The 15,101-nt window shown below is 31.5% G+C and overlaps 1 protein-coding gene and 1 long non-coding RNA gene across 2 annotated transcripts; both read right to left on the reverse strand.

Annotated features, from left to right (window-relative positions):
• Positions 1-659: 659 nt before the first annotated feature.
• On the reverse strand, positions 660-8,390 carry Ref1 (RNA and export factor binding protein 1). Its single transcript, XM_088181220.1, has 4 exons — positions 8,107-8,390; positions 7,376-7,601; positions 7,097-7,300; positions 660-1,493 (listed from the first exon to the last, which is right to left on the reverse strand). Exons 1-4 carry the CDS (start codon positions 8,290-8,292, stop codon positions 1,309-1,311), a joined length of 801 nt encoding a protein of 266 aa, XP_088037346.1. The 5' UTR covers positions 8,293-8,390; the 3' UTR covers positions 660-1,308.
• A 2,891-nt stretch (positions 8,391-11,281) lies between these two features.
• LOC148237985 (uncharacterized) lies at positions 11,282-11,993 on the reverse strand. The gene is made up of 2 exons (XR_015808865.1): positions 11,822-11,993; positions 11,282-11,741 (listed from the first exon to the last, which is right to left on the reverse strand). It is a non-coding gene; the product is annotated as an uncharacterized LOC148237985 (long non-coding RNA).
• Between the last annotated feature and the right edge of the window lie 3,108 nt (positions 11,994-15,101).

Here is a 15,101-nt window from a genome sequence, read left to right on the forward strand (position 1 = left end):
CAGAGCCCAGAATCTCAAGCTTTCAATTATTATGACACATTATTCTTAACGCATTATCTTAATTTACAAATATAGATCATATATGATTCGATGTTCATATTATCACATATTTATGGCATATATATGTATTGTATAATAGAAAAAAATATAAGTGACACATTTAAAACATAATCTTCCATTGTGAGTTGTTAAATGTATAATAAAAGAATGTTGTTGATTAAGTTTATATAATTATAGATATTATATATATATATATATATATATATATATATATATATATATACGTAATATACATATAATAAACTATACAAAACTAAATATATTTTCCGCTTCCTAGATGTACATATATTAAATTTAAATCTATCGGTGTTTGGAGCGTTTTATTAAATGTTATCAAATGTGAATGAAGAGAACGATTATATATCTCTAGTGACGCAAGGCTTGTATATAAATATGATGAATAAATGCATATATCTATATAAAACTGTTTATTAATTTTCATAGTCAGATATCATTCAACAAACAGTAAGTTTATCATTCAGTTCAAGGCTAGTACGTATTTACACAAGTGATACTTTACAGAGAATGTTCATAGATACACAATTTCAAAATAACAAAGTATGACTATCAGTTATGGGAATACAAAATAAAAAATCTTATCCAATTCATAATTAAAACTTTATTAATCAATGTCAGATTTTTTTACAAGTGTATTTGCTGTTTAAACAAATAAACCTACAAAAACGCTATTCAAATGAGAGATTAACCTAACCTTAAAAACGACACTTCTAAAATTTAAAAAAAAACTGAATTACTATACAATCAGTCGTAAAAAAGCATGTTAGACTGACAACATGAGAGAAGTCTGAGTTTACTGTAAAATATAAATAGAACGTTAGCAGTTAGATAATTTCAAAAAATGTATCAACATGACATGTTTCAAAATCACAAGTGCTAACATGATAGGTTAGAAATAAAAGTTATTTGAAATAAAAACTTTGTAGTTTTTACTATAAACAAATTTTATACAAATGAATTCAATTTACATAGCAATTATATTGTTAATAAAAATGTTGTGTTAAGTATACAAATACACATTAAAACTTTACAAAATAAGGAAAAAATAATATGCAAAAAAGTATAGTATATTCTAGAAGACATAAATATAAAGGCAGTTCCTGTTTATATTTATAACTCGATCTATTTCATTAAAGTTAGTTATTTTTAACACTAGATTATATTCTTCAACAAATATTCCTAGAAAAATTATCACAATCGGTCGAAGATTGATGAATGTCAGTCATAACATCACTTGATTTTCTGCACATAAGCATCAAGTTCTGCGTCCAGTTGCTCTGCTGTGGGTACGGGGGCACGTTGGCGGCCACCTCCGCGACCACCACCACCGCCGCCGCCGCCTCCACGTCGACCCCCACCTCCTCTCGCTGGTCTTCCACCTCCTCTCGCATTCGCACCAGGTGATGTTTGATTCGCTGAAAGGATAAAAAAATATCTAAATATTTTTACAATTTATAATTTTAAATTTATTAAAATGACAAAATTTTAAGCCATAAATTCCTTCCACGCAGCAAATGTTTGTCAATATTACATAAAAATCCAAATCAAGAACATGTTAATTAACATTTGTTGAAAATCTACTAGGCTAGTTTTGCTTATTCTTCAAATGAACACATTATTGAAAATCGGTATTGTTTTATTTCACATTTTGCAAATTTATTTATCAAAGTAAATTGATTGTACTTCTCTTCAGTAAAGCAATAACAACATTTTTATTCTGATCATCAAACTTAAAGCTTAACAAAATTTTTCTTCGTGGGGTCAAAAATCAAGGACGTCTTTCATACAAAACATTTATGAGCCATAGATGCCATAAAGCATAATCTATTTTAAAAATCATATAATTTTATTTTTTAAGGACAGACGAATACATATCATTTTACCCACAGATCAAGTAGTACCTACCCATCATGAGGATTTTTCGGTAATTAATGCTACTTGTTCAAAATATCAATACGCAGTAAGCAACTCGAAATAGCATTGATATGTATTTATAAGCATAGCAACATTCCCTTACTTTTAAAATTCATCCTTCGTCTTTAATAAGCGATTTTCTTAAATATTGTGTTCTCTAGAAGAATGTCATCTTTTTTTTAATTAATCATTATAGTTTCAATAGTAATTATATTATGTTAAAAAAAAACAGAACTTTTCTACCTATAAAGCAGATTTAAAAGATATGCCAATCCTCTAATACAGGGCTCGGCAACCTATGACCCGCGGGTCACCAAGTGACCCATTTCAATTCTGCAAATATCATTTTTTTAACGTGTTACGATGTCACGACTAGACCACATATATGGTTGTAAAAATATTCACTGACCCGAATAGTCTTTTCAATAGTCACATTTTAATTACTTTGACCCGCAGCCAAAAAAGGTTGCCGAGACCTGCTCTAATAGTTCCTTCATTTCTTTCATATTCTTACAATCAAATGTATTTGCGTAATTTTAAATCAAGTATTCCATAACATTTTCAGCTCTTTCCTAGATAATATTCTACAAGTTAAGATGCCTAGTTATTTAGAAAAACACCTAGCGTATGTATATATACACTCGGGTGTTTTCTAACTCATCTTACTTAGTCCAGTCAAATAAGGGTTTAACCTCGGAATGAAAGATAACAAGCTGAAATTTTGCACAGACCTTTGTTTTGGCGTTCTAAATATATGGTGAAAAGTCTCAAAAGATATCGTGTCTGCTAATCAATATATTAAAGGTCAAAGGTCATAAAAATCGTTTTTTTGCAAATATCTCGCCTCTTTTGCGTCGCATGTCATTAAATGTTTAACAAAACTTATAGAAAATAAAATTTTCTACAAGTTTGTTTTAATTTATTTCTTCGTATGGTTAATGGTTTTCGAGATATAGCGCGGGGAGTGGGAAGCGCGCATCCGTTTATAGGATAACGCTATGTAAACTACGGAGCCAGAGTTACCTGTACATTCTTCCACAGTTTCGTAGAAAACATCGCAAATTGTTATCTGCGCTGAATGAACCCATCTAAAGCATTATAACTTTCAATCTCCATATCTTCAAAAATCATCATCGATAATGCAAAAAGTAATACGTATGGCCTCTGATACTTCTTGCAAAAGCGGGACCATCCAACATTTTGTCGACAGAATTCGATGCATAAATTGTACTGAGAGCTTCCTTGATTCCGCTTCCATTCATTATATACCCTATGCATCCAATAAAAGACATAAGCATATGAAAGCCTCCTAGTTTCACAACTACTCTGGACAAGTCTGAGCTAGCATCTGAAGCTGCTACGATTTCACGTGCTTTTATGTACAACGGCTGATCAAAAGTTATTAAGCATGTTCTTTGTTCATGTTTCTTGGCAGTGTTTATAGCACACTGTAATGTAGTGTAAATTGTGTCCATATTACTCACAGGATGATGAATAAAAGTAAGAAACAGAATCCGAGAAGTTACAAAGTTGTCATTGTTTTTTGTAAGTTGTTCAATAAATCCATTCCACCCTGGCAACGGTGAGATATTTTTCCACTTTCCGTACTTCCACAACAAATCAACTACATTAAATATTTGTTCGGTTAGTTCTTCTACATCATTAAAATTTTGAACTTGAATCTCTTGCTCAATCCGGGTACGACATGATTTTCATACACTAGAAGGGGTATATGTGATAGTGCTGCTAACTCCTTTGCACTTGGTTTTGTTGTAAATTTCTTTATGCGGTCATCAGATATAACTTTAGATTTTAGAGTTATTATTTTTATCATTCCCATTATATGAACAGTATTATAGCCATCAAGAGTATAAATATTTTTCTGCATTATCTGCTGCATACTGTACTAAGGCACTTGACTATGATGGTTGATTACGAGGCTGTGGGTGATAAACAGCTGAAATTTAACATTTTACAGTATCACTATATGAAGCGAAAAAACCTAAACTTGACAAAACATCCAAAAGTCTTTTTGGATGTTTGGCCTATCTGTATTTTTTCTATGAAGAAATACAGATAGGCCTATTAATAACTGCGAAGAAAAGGACCGTTTTCGTATGGAAGTCATTATAGCATGACTTATAGCTGTGTATTTCGTTTTAAAATGCCCCGTCTTTCCTTTTCTGTTCTTTATAATAACTTCTTGCAGAAAATGTAATAAAGTTTTCGGAATTTCTTCATTAATATTTTACTCGGGGGCGGATAAGACTTGGTCTCAACAACAGAAGATCGAATATCTTCTCTAATAATCGCCGCAGCAGCTTCCACTACGCGCAAGTGTTCTTCTTCCGAAGTGCCTTTTTTATTTTCATACCAAGAAAAAATAGGGAATGATCCAATCTTCGATATAACTATAATATCAGTTAAATATTTTTCTCTTAATTTGGAAATGATCTTCTTATCATCTGGTACATACTCCGTAAGGACATCTCTCAACTCTTTCAATTTTTTCGCACAAATTTCTTGTCGAGCAATATTTCATTTTTAATTCTTAATAATACAATGAAGAAAGTAATAAAATTATGGTTCAAACGACTTGCTGAGACCACTTTTTTCACGATTGTTTACTTTTTCAAAGCTTATACCAAGATAAGCAGGTAGAAATACTCGCTGGATTCTATAAACGGATGTACGCCTCCCACTCTTCGCGCTATATCTCAAAAACGGTTAATGATACAAAACAAATATTATAACTAAACTTGTAGATAATTTTATGCTTTACAAGTTTTGGGAAGCATCTAATGACGTGCAACGCATAAAACGCGAGATATTTGCAAAAAAACAAATTTTGTGACCTTTGACCTTTGATATCTTGATTAGCAGACACGATATTTTATGAGACTTTTCACCCTGTCCTTAGAATATCAAAACGAAGGTCTGTGCAAAATTTCAGCTTGGTATCTTTCATTCCGAGGTTTAGCCTTTATTTCGCCTTATTTGACTGGACTATACTATGATTTCAGGAGGTAACAAGAAAATATATCCAAACATAGCAGCAGTTAATATAAGAAAATTATATGTCTGCCTTATAAGCAAAGTAAAATCAAATATGTTTTAACACATATGTGGACATGTCAGACATTTATTTGAGTTTGCTTGAGACACGTCTGCAATTACAATTTTATATTTCGCGCGGGACATGTCTGCTCTTGCGAACGAGTGTGTTCACTCATTTGTATGCAAGTTCGAACTTGTTATCCTATCACAATTCACGTTGCCAGCTGCTAAATCACAATTGTGGTCTAAAAACGTATTTCTAAAAAATGTTTCATGCTCTGAAAAGTGGAATAAATATTTATTTTTCTGTTATTTAGAAAACTTGAGCCGATTGATTATTCCGCCTATTAAAATATGTGATAAAGAAGATGTAGAAAATATCTAAATGTAACTTTAAGTGTAATTAGATTAAGTAATTTCAATACTGTTTTTATTTCATTATTTTCGGAAAAAGAAAAACTGTTATTTTTGGGGGGAAAAAAATGTAAAAATTAAAATACTTGAGAACCCATGATGTTTTAAAAATAATAATAACTTTTTTAAATTCATTTACAACACAACAAATATGTTTTTCAAATACATTTTTTACTCTAATTTTTTAGTGTCCTGGCATACAATTTCAAGTGTCCGAAAGTGTTAATTGAACATTAAATTGATAACAGACAATTCCATGATTTAAATTTTTCAAAGAAAATTCTTGTATTTTCAGTGTATGTAGTTGACATAAAATCATGAGACGCGGTGAATTTTATTCTAACTCAAATACGATTTCTATGAAAAGTATCTTATTATCCCATATTTTACCAAATGACATGTTTATAGCAAAATTTAGAGTAAAAAAACAACAATAAATTCCATGCGATTAAAAATATGTTGTGTGAATTACAATAGTGAACAATTAATTAAATACTATTTACAAGGATAGAACAATACATTCTTTCTTTTGTCATTGCATTCTTGGGTGTTTTTTTTTTCAAGTAGTGATTCCAACATCTGGAATGGGTAGAGTATGCCTTAAATAAATGATACATAAATAATAAATAAATTGGACTGCAGCAGATTTAATAAGAAAAATAGGTGGGCCTTTCCAATATTTTTTTGTTCAAGTAACGATTCTGCGAATTTCCGTCACAGTAGACCACATTCTATGCACATTTATTTCGAATTTTTTGTTGTCTCATCTCGCATTGACGAATAAAAGACCATGGATTTTGAAGCAGCACTAATCACTCGGGTATATAAAAAGAAAAAACGACTACCTGTGTTTGCTCAAGTATACAACTATTTCATTTAAGATTTTTTTCAAATTTCATTCAAGATAGTATATATAAATATTCGATTAATTAGTTGAAAATTGGGCGAACAATTAGAATATTTGATTGGAAACCCTAATTATAACCAAACGAATGTTCTTCGCGAATCATGTGTATTCCAATATAAAAGTTTAGCTCTTTAATGTTTCAAAAATGATTATCAAACTATTATTAGGTCCGCCGCAGCTGTCTCACACTATACTCATAATCTTGCATTCGTTATCACATTGCTCATTATAAAAAAAAAACACAGATAAAGATTAACTGAAACAAACATAAAACAATTTCTAAAAAAATTTAAGCTATTTAACTAAAACTATAATAATGTAACAAATAAGAACATATAGTAAAATAATTAAAACTAAAAAAGTACCACGCCATACATATATGAAAGGAAAACAACGAAAGAAAACGTTTGCCGTTTTCAAGCAGCATCGGATCACTATTCACATGACGTGTAATTCTAATACAATGTCAGGCATCGTGTTTTTAATAAATTTTGAACTATTATTAGATCTATAAAATAAGACCTTATCAAAATGTAAGTCCACAATAAGATGAAAAAAAATGTAAAAATCTGTGTCTCTAACAAAAAAGATCAACAACGGCAATGTTTAGTGGAATTTCGTATTTTATGTTTCAACTAAATGAAATTGCTATAGGAGCCCAATGAAAAAACCTATAATGTAATTCATGTAATTAGATCGCAATTTACAATCAAAAATAAAATATACCTTTAAATGGTCTTTGTCTCTGTTGTGGAGTTCTGCCGTTGCGATCACCGAGTTGACGATTTACAACACCGAGGCGTCCGCTTTCAGCTATTTCAGATGTGGCCATTTGAATGTTCATAGCGCGGCCGTCCAACGGTATGCCATTATATTGCTTCATCGCTTTGAGTGCGTCAGCTTTCCTTTCAAAAACGACATCGGCAGTTCCTGTTCCGGATAAAAAAAGTGTTGTGAATTCATTCGTGACTTTAAGACAATAGTTATTATAAGAACTAGACTCACCCAAAGATCTTCCAGATCTATCGTAGTGCACGGAAGCGTTCTTGAGCTTTCCGAACTCGGAGAAGAGCTCTTGGATGTCTGACTCGGACACTCCAAAGTCCAAGTTAGACACGAGCAATTTGGTGGGTGCGGAGGCGACGTTGGCAGTCGGACTTCTCCCGAGCGAGAGTTTTTTGACGCCGAAGTCGCTGAACATATCGTGCTTCCATGCGCCGTTAACATCTCCCTGAAATGTGTTCTCATATGTACAGACCACCGGATGTCACCGACGATCCGACATACGCCTCCAATGCTAAGGAATTCGCATCGATCCTCCGCAAGTGGTCATACAATAGAAAATTAACAAATATATATGGGTACAACTAATCACATCTGTTCGAAGGAGTCTATATTAGCGAGCACTTTTTGTTATTATTATTATTAAACAACACTGTCTTCGTCCGGATAGAAGATGGCGGCGGAAAACGGCGGCTCGAGGGTTCGTCGTCGGGCGATCGAGATCGGTATCGGTATCGGTATCGGCGTGTCAGGCGGGCAGATACGCATTCGGCGATGATATTCGCGTCTTGGTCGATTTCGCGACTGCGAATTCGGTAGTGAGCAGTGTTTAGGCAGTATATGTACGTGTCGGCAATGGCGCTTTCAAGATGGCGTTTTCAAGATGGCGCCGGCGATGGGAGAGTCGCAGGCGTCGACGGCGGCGAAAGACTAGAGTTAAAGAGACTAGTTACCCGGGTGTAGGCCTGCGCGGGGCGCGTGGGCGCGGGGCGGCTCCTCCGCTGGACGCCGACGGGTCGCCCGCCTCGGCGGGGTGCCCCGCGGCCCGGTCGTCGGGCGCCCCCGGAGCCTCCGGGGCCACCCGAGCGACGGCTCGACTTTATTATGTCGTCCAGGCTCATGTCAATCTTGTCGACCATGTTCGGGCAGGCGTGCAAGCCGCTCGTCGACGCTGAGGCGAGAAATGGAACGGCGTGCCGGAGTACGCGCTAACAGGCACGCGGCTTTCCGGTGAGTCATAGACAATTTCAGTACGGCCAATAGACTAAGACGCCTACCAGAGACAACACAGAGCGAGCGTCGCTTTTTATAGTTATTTCCCAAATTGAAAATAATATCACATTAATAAAAAATATTATTCCTAAGCCATAATTATTAATAATAAAATATTAGTGTTGATATTTTGTCTTTATAATAAATTTTAAATGTAATATTTTTATTCAAAATTATAAATTCAAATAATTCTGGAACCACTGCATAAATTGCAATGGTTTTTTTTATTGCGGTTTTACAGCATGTGTACTATTAGCAAAGAAGTATTTTTTTAAATGCTCTCAAATTTAAAACAACATATTTTGAAGTATTTTTTAGAAGTCACTCCCTGGGCCAGAACTAATAAAAGGTTGAAAATAAACCCAATAAATGCTAAAAATATGAAGGACGCGATGATATTCAGAGCGAGCAATGAAGTGGTAATATCGACAGAGCGGCGGCGGAGAATACGCTTGGCTTGTTTTGTTGACATCTAAAAATGTTGTGAGCTCAACCAAACAAGTTATTCTAAAAACATGTTGATAATAACCATATATTAATTTTCTGACTATTTGTCAACATAAATCTGACATTGAAGTGAAAATTCAGATCACATAATATAAATACTAGCTGTTCTTTATAAATTCTTACCATTCAATATAAATTCTGACCAGTCTAATTTAAATTCCAATCATTTTATGTAAATTCTGAACATCTGTTATTTATTCTGGCCGCTTATATTCTGACCTTAACCGTATTAAAATTCTGACCCGAAAAATACAAGCCATATTACGCTGTCATTACTGTATTTAAGTGTAGGTTTATTTAGTTTTTCAAAAATGTATTTGCTATAATTAAAGACGACAAATTATTTATAGCAAATAATAAAAACGAAAAATAATATGTAAAAATAATAATGCCTTATATACATTTTTCACTACATAATATATTTACAAATATAATATAAACATGCAAATAAATGCTTTTTAGTATGTTTTCGTTCAGAACTCCAGTAAAAAAAAAATAATAAATAATCAAATAATGTTTTTATTTCCTAATCAAATAAAAAGTAGTAGAGATAAAATAAAAATTCTGTAATAAATTCCTTGACAAAAGATTTTCACGTTATCATCATCAAATACATAGTATAATTACGTGTTAATGTCAAACATAAGTACATATTACACTTATTTGACTTATTTCTTAGTGGGTTTTTGTAAGTTGAATTATAGCTAGTTTGCATTACAATTATTATTATAAAATAATTATTAATCTCAAAAACATTATTGAAATTGAAAACGACTAGGGTTCATATGGGATTCGACGTTCCTAGCTTTTAGCTATTAGTAGAGATACGTGTTTTTAGCATCTATTTTCGAAAAAAATAGCATTTTGATGTTACAATTTAGCGTTTTGGAGCAAATAAAGTAACAATTTTTAGCATCTATTTAGCGTTTATTATTTTAATTAATTTATTTTAAACATAATTTAATATAAAATATGCAATTCAGTAGTAGAAAACATTAAAAAATAAGTAAATAGATGAGAATTTCTTTATTAATATAAAAGACATTAAAATTTATTAAAATATAGCATAGAACATGTCTCAATGGATGATTCCTTAAGTCTAGTACGACGATCAGTGACAACTAAATTATAAGTGCTAAAGTAGCGTTCTGCATCTACACTGTTTGCAGGACACCAAATTGATTGTATGGCCGCATTACCAAATTCCACATGTTTTATTTTTGTGGCAAGTAAGAGTTGGAGTGTGTCTGTTTTTACTCCACTTTTAATACTAGATACTAAATTATTAAAAAAATGTGAATAACCCTCTAAACATTGGATCGTTGTTAATATCGAAAATAGAGGTAAATTCCTAAATAATAATAGTACTTCGTCGCTTTGGAAATTGCATTTACTTCCAGCTACAGATGGATTGAACAGTTGGTTTAATGATTCATAAAAAAGATTAGTCTCATTTATAGATAAATGAGACTCGAGTTTCAATAGAGCTTTACCGGAAGCTTCCTTGAGCATATTTATTAAATCTTTTTTTGTATTTTCATTACTTTCAAGAAGTAAGTTTTGTGTTTCGATAGGAAAAATGCCACCCATATTGTAATTTAAGGAATCTTTTATCCCCATAATTTCTTCCCACAATAAATGAGAAAAGGGGTACAAAGATCCTTCCAGTTTGTTCATTAAATTGGTAAATTTATCGCATATTTCGCTAACATATTTACATTCAATTTTTAATCTAATTGTATCGGACTCATATAATTCAATGATTTTTTCTTTTGTAACATTTCTTAATTCCGAGCTTTTAAAAAAAATAATTAAGGCATCAAAATAAGTGTCCAAATATCTAACTGATTTGAACCATGATTTCCAGCGAGTTATGACTGGACTTGGAAATAGCACCGCTGGAAGATCTGGGTATGATATTTGCAAAAATGCAATATAATTTGATTTCATTTTTCTGGAATGCAAAAATGCTATTTTTAGTTTACTAATGTATTCATTCAGCAATTTCAACTCTTTCATGAATGTATTTCCCACCAAACTAATTTTGTGAGCCCAGCATTGAAAATGAAGCATTTTATTGCCAATTAAAACATTGAGGCTTTTATAACAAGCTGTCACATATGGCGCTGAATCTGATACAAATCCTACAATATCAGAATACGAAATTTCATACTCTTTAAGAGTATCTACTATTGTTTGCGAGCACGTCGTAGCATTAGCTGTATCTAAAAAATTACATGATGCTAAATACACATTTTGTTCACTTGCAGGTAACACTGTTTTAAATAAAACTGCAAACACACATCGACCCATTTTATCAGAAGTTTCATCCACTATTATTACAAGAGGTTTGTTTTTTATTTCTTCTAATATTTCTTTCTTCATATCTGCTCCACATATTGGAACATATGTTCTCCGTAAATGATCTGCACACGGTAATTCACCAGATCCCTGGACATATTGACTAAAATATTGTCGCACTGCAGGATGGTCTAACTTTGCTAGCGGTATGTTAGCTTTAAGACACATGCTAACGGTATTTTTTATAAATGCAGATTTTTCTTGCCTTTTGACTACAATGTTTGGAATTGTTGATTGACGAGTATGACTTGTGGAAGGTTTTGAAACTCTTTTTTTATGGCTATTTGATTGTAAATGTTTGGTTAAATTATCTTTCTTTTTCCAATCTAACTGACAATTACAATGCCGGCACATCAAATTATTGTCATCATTTATATAAAAACCATCTTTTTTGTATGCTGCAGCTCTTTCTTTAATATCAACATTTGCTCGACCCATATTGTTGAAACTGAAAAAATACATATAATATTAATATTTAATAAACGTTGTAATAAGTAAAATAAAATAATCTTTGACATGTAAACTCACCAAGAGATTGTGACGAATAATTCATTAATTTGTGGAAGAAAACAGTTCTGAACGTATGCTCGCGTGCATATGTCAACAACACATAACCTCAAAAGATGCGAATGTCAATGTAGCGTCATAGACCACAGACAATAAGTTAAGCAGCTTAACTTATTGTCTGTGGTCTATGACTAGAGTTCGGGCAGACTGACCATAGACATTGAGAATCGATATTTGGAATAATTATTTTGCGATTTTAATTTTTTCACGTCTATTCACATATTTCAACAATTTCGCAACAATTTCGCATAAATCACGTTTATCGCTTTTATTTCGCATTTATCGCAAAACGCGATAATCACGTATCTCTAGCTATTAGCCACCTAATATACCAATGGTCTATTGTGCTAGCTTTGAACATTTCTAGCATTCAAGTGACAATTACTTTTGTTACAAATTCTCTCATTGTCAATGTTTACCATTTATCATCCTAATAAGCTATTTCGCTACCAGTTTATTATCGTCATTCGGTAACATATTTGAAATAATAATCTTATCGATTTTTGAAGAATCTCTGTGGAGTAAAAGTATTAACACACAGTTGGCTTCAACAAAAATTAACCTAATAGTTTAAAATAGCTAATTTTAATTAGGGTCTTTTAATGTTGGGTATATAAAAAGCCTTCGACACAGTGACACAGCATATGCAAACAAATAAAACCATAACTAAAGCTAAGCTTTCAAAATCTTGTTCCGTTCTCTGCTTTTCGTACTTCATCAAACATATGATCCACGACTTTAAACATTGATTTTTTACCCATCGTATTTCGTTATTTTGTGGGAGAAAATCAAAAACTAGTTTCTCATCTTTAATCCAATTCTCGAGCTACTCCAGACCATTTTTATTTTTTGAACCAGCCCATTGTGAAATTTGTCTTTATTTCCAGTTTTCTGCTTTTGAATATTGTACCATTGTTGTTGATATGAGTGATTTTCATACTTTAATTTTTCAATATGTTATTACTGAAATTCTTCTGAAATATCTTATTTATTATCTATCTATAATATAGAGATATTTTTCTTTTAATGTTCGATCAGAATCTTTTTTTGTAGTGTAATTTTTCGTTTACTGATGATACTAAAAAATGTAATTTTCCATTTACTTTTTATTAATATTTATGTGAATAAACAATATTTTATTTTTCACCTGATAAGTATAAGGAATCTCACACTAATAAAAATATGTATTCACGTGTACGTGTAAAAATACGTTAATAAACATACTACGTGCCTATAATATATCACAAAATATTGCGTGATTCCATCGTATACACATATCGATAGCAACTTGCGTGTTTACTACGGTATTAAAAAGATTTTACCGCTCAAAGAAATCACCTGTTAATTATCAACGAAGATGTACAATACGTTTAGTTTTCACTTCGACGTTAACGTACACACACCGTCTACCAGTGTAACGAAAATAAAACGCGGGAATAAAATTTAAAAATATATTTTATAAATAAAGTGACTTAATGGAATTGTGATTGAACCATGCATAGACTTCGAGGTGTAATAAAACACAGCAAGGGATATTTTAACGAGTGAATGTGGTTATTGTGGATGATACATAGAACTTGGATTAGTTAAAATAATAAATAAATAAAACTCAACAAAAATAAATATATAGTTCAAATGAAAAAGTGATAAAGTTGACTAGAGAATAATTTGAAGTGAAAACTTCTGAAGGATCAGGTATATATTAATAGTTTTTTTAAGTTTTATTATAATTTTAATTTAGAATCCATAAACATAGCTATTTCTTATAAATCTATAATATAATTAAATACTATATGTAATATAATTTTAAACTTTTATAAAATATTTATTTCAGTTTCATTCACATATTGTATTTGTCATTATTATCGTTTTTATTTCTTGTCAATAATTATAGTTTTATTACTATTGAAAAAATAAAATACCTCATTGGTAAATAGCAGAAATATGTATCATTATATCAGTTCTTAATTTTTAACTGCTATATTTAAAACTCTAAAACAATAAAAAAAAACGTTAAATAAAGCTAAGATTGTATATATGATACATATTTGAAAGAATTCAGTGTAAGAATTTATTTCAAAGTTTAAAAACCAACTATTTACTAGTACCTACCTAATTCCTTGTACCATTTGTGGTTTATCTATTTCTATAAATATACTAGTTAATAATAAAAACAGGCTATTTTTGGTTAGGATTTTTATTCTACTCGACATATAGCCTTAATTTTCACCGCCCAAATTTAATGTTTATAATTGTTAATTTAAATATTTAATACCTTAAATGTCTCACGATACATATTTTTCTTCATTGTTAGACACTTCTCAATCTTAGCATTTTATTTTTCATTCACAATTAAACTAACATTGTACCTATTAAAAAATCAATGGAGAGTCTTATTAACATCTAACTTAAAACCACAAGAGTGACTTTTAATTCAAGTATATATAATAATAATCCATTTATATTTATTTTTAGACTTAAGTTAAATATTAATTTATAAAAAAAATGACTTCATTGGTTTTTTTAACTTGTACAATATTTGCTCTAAAATTTAATAAGCTACGAAATCACTAGTATTTAATTACAGCCATATGAGGAAAATCCATATCTAATTTACCATATTGAAGTCCTTATTTGCACATATCCAATCTCGCAACACATAGACGGTCATCTTTCTTGAAGTTCAACACACAATCGATACCCGCAATTTTCTTAGACATCGCAAATTTTGATTCACGACGAACACGGGCAATTGTTTATACGCAAGAGCATGGCAAGCCTGACAAATTGGCATGCGATGGCATGCATCAAGATTCGCGCACTATTCCCAGTGGCGGCGGGTGAATATTTTTTTTCAATAATCAATAATATTTTTAACCAGTTGGGCAACGAACTAATGCCATCGAATCTCAAATGAAATCAAAAAATCATGTTAAGCAATAAATCTTGATACCAAGTCAAGATTGATTATAAACGGCAATTAATCAATGACATAATCGTTTCCTTTGTGTGCGTATCTTACATAGCCAGATTGAAGCACTCACTCACGGTTATGACATTGCAACAGTAGGAAATGATTGATGATATACGATCAGATCAAAGGAGTTCAACGGTCAAACTTTCCATCTTAGGATTGACCGTGAGATCTAAAGCGAATTTAATAATTTTAATTTTTCTACTTCTACCTATTCCTCATCAATTAACCTTTATATATTTTTTTAGTCTAAGCTATGAGGAAAAT

Source organism: Plectrocnemia conspersa, unplaced genomic scaffold (genome assembly GCF_051122295.1).
Source record: "Plectrocnemia conspersa isolate PC_06_02 unplaced genomic scaffold, ASM5112229v1 ptg000002l, whole genome shotgun sequence".
NCBI lineage: Eukaryota > Metazoa > Arthropoda > Insecta > Trichoptera > Polycentropodidae > Plectrocnemia > Plectrocnemia conspersa.

Excerpts from the sequence above, each read along its gene's own strand:
- Ref1 (XM_088181220.1), bottom strand. The coding sequence starts at position 8,292 with ATGGTCGACAAGATTGACATGAGCCTGGACGACATAATAAAGTCGAGC. Across the intron at positions 7,602-8,106 it reads CCGCGCAGGCCTACACCCGG|GGAGATGTTAACGGCGCATG; the intron begins GTAACTAGTCTC and ends AACACATTTCAG. Across the intron at positions 1,494-7,096 it reads GAGACAAAGACCATTTAAAG|CGAATCAAACATCACCTGGT; the intron begins GTATATTTTATT and ends TTATCCTTTCAG.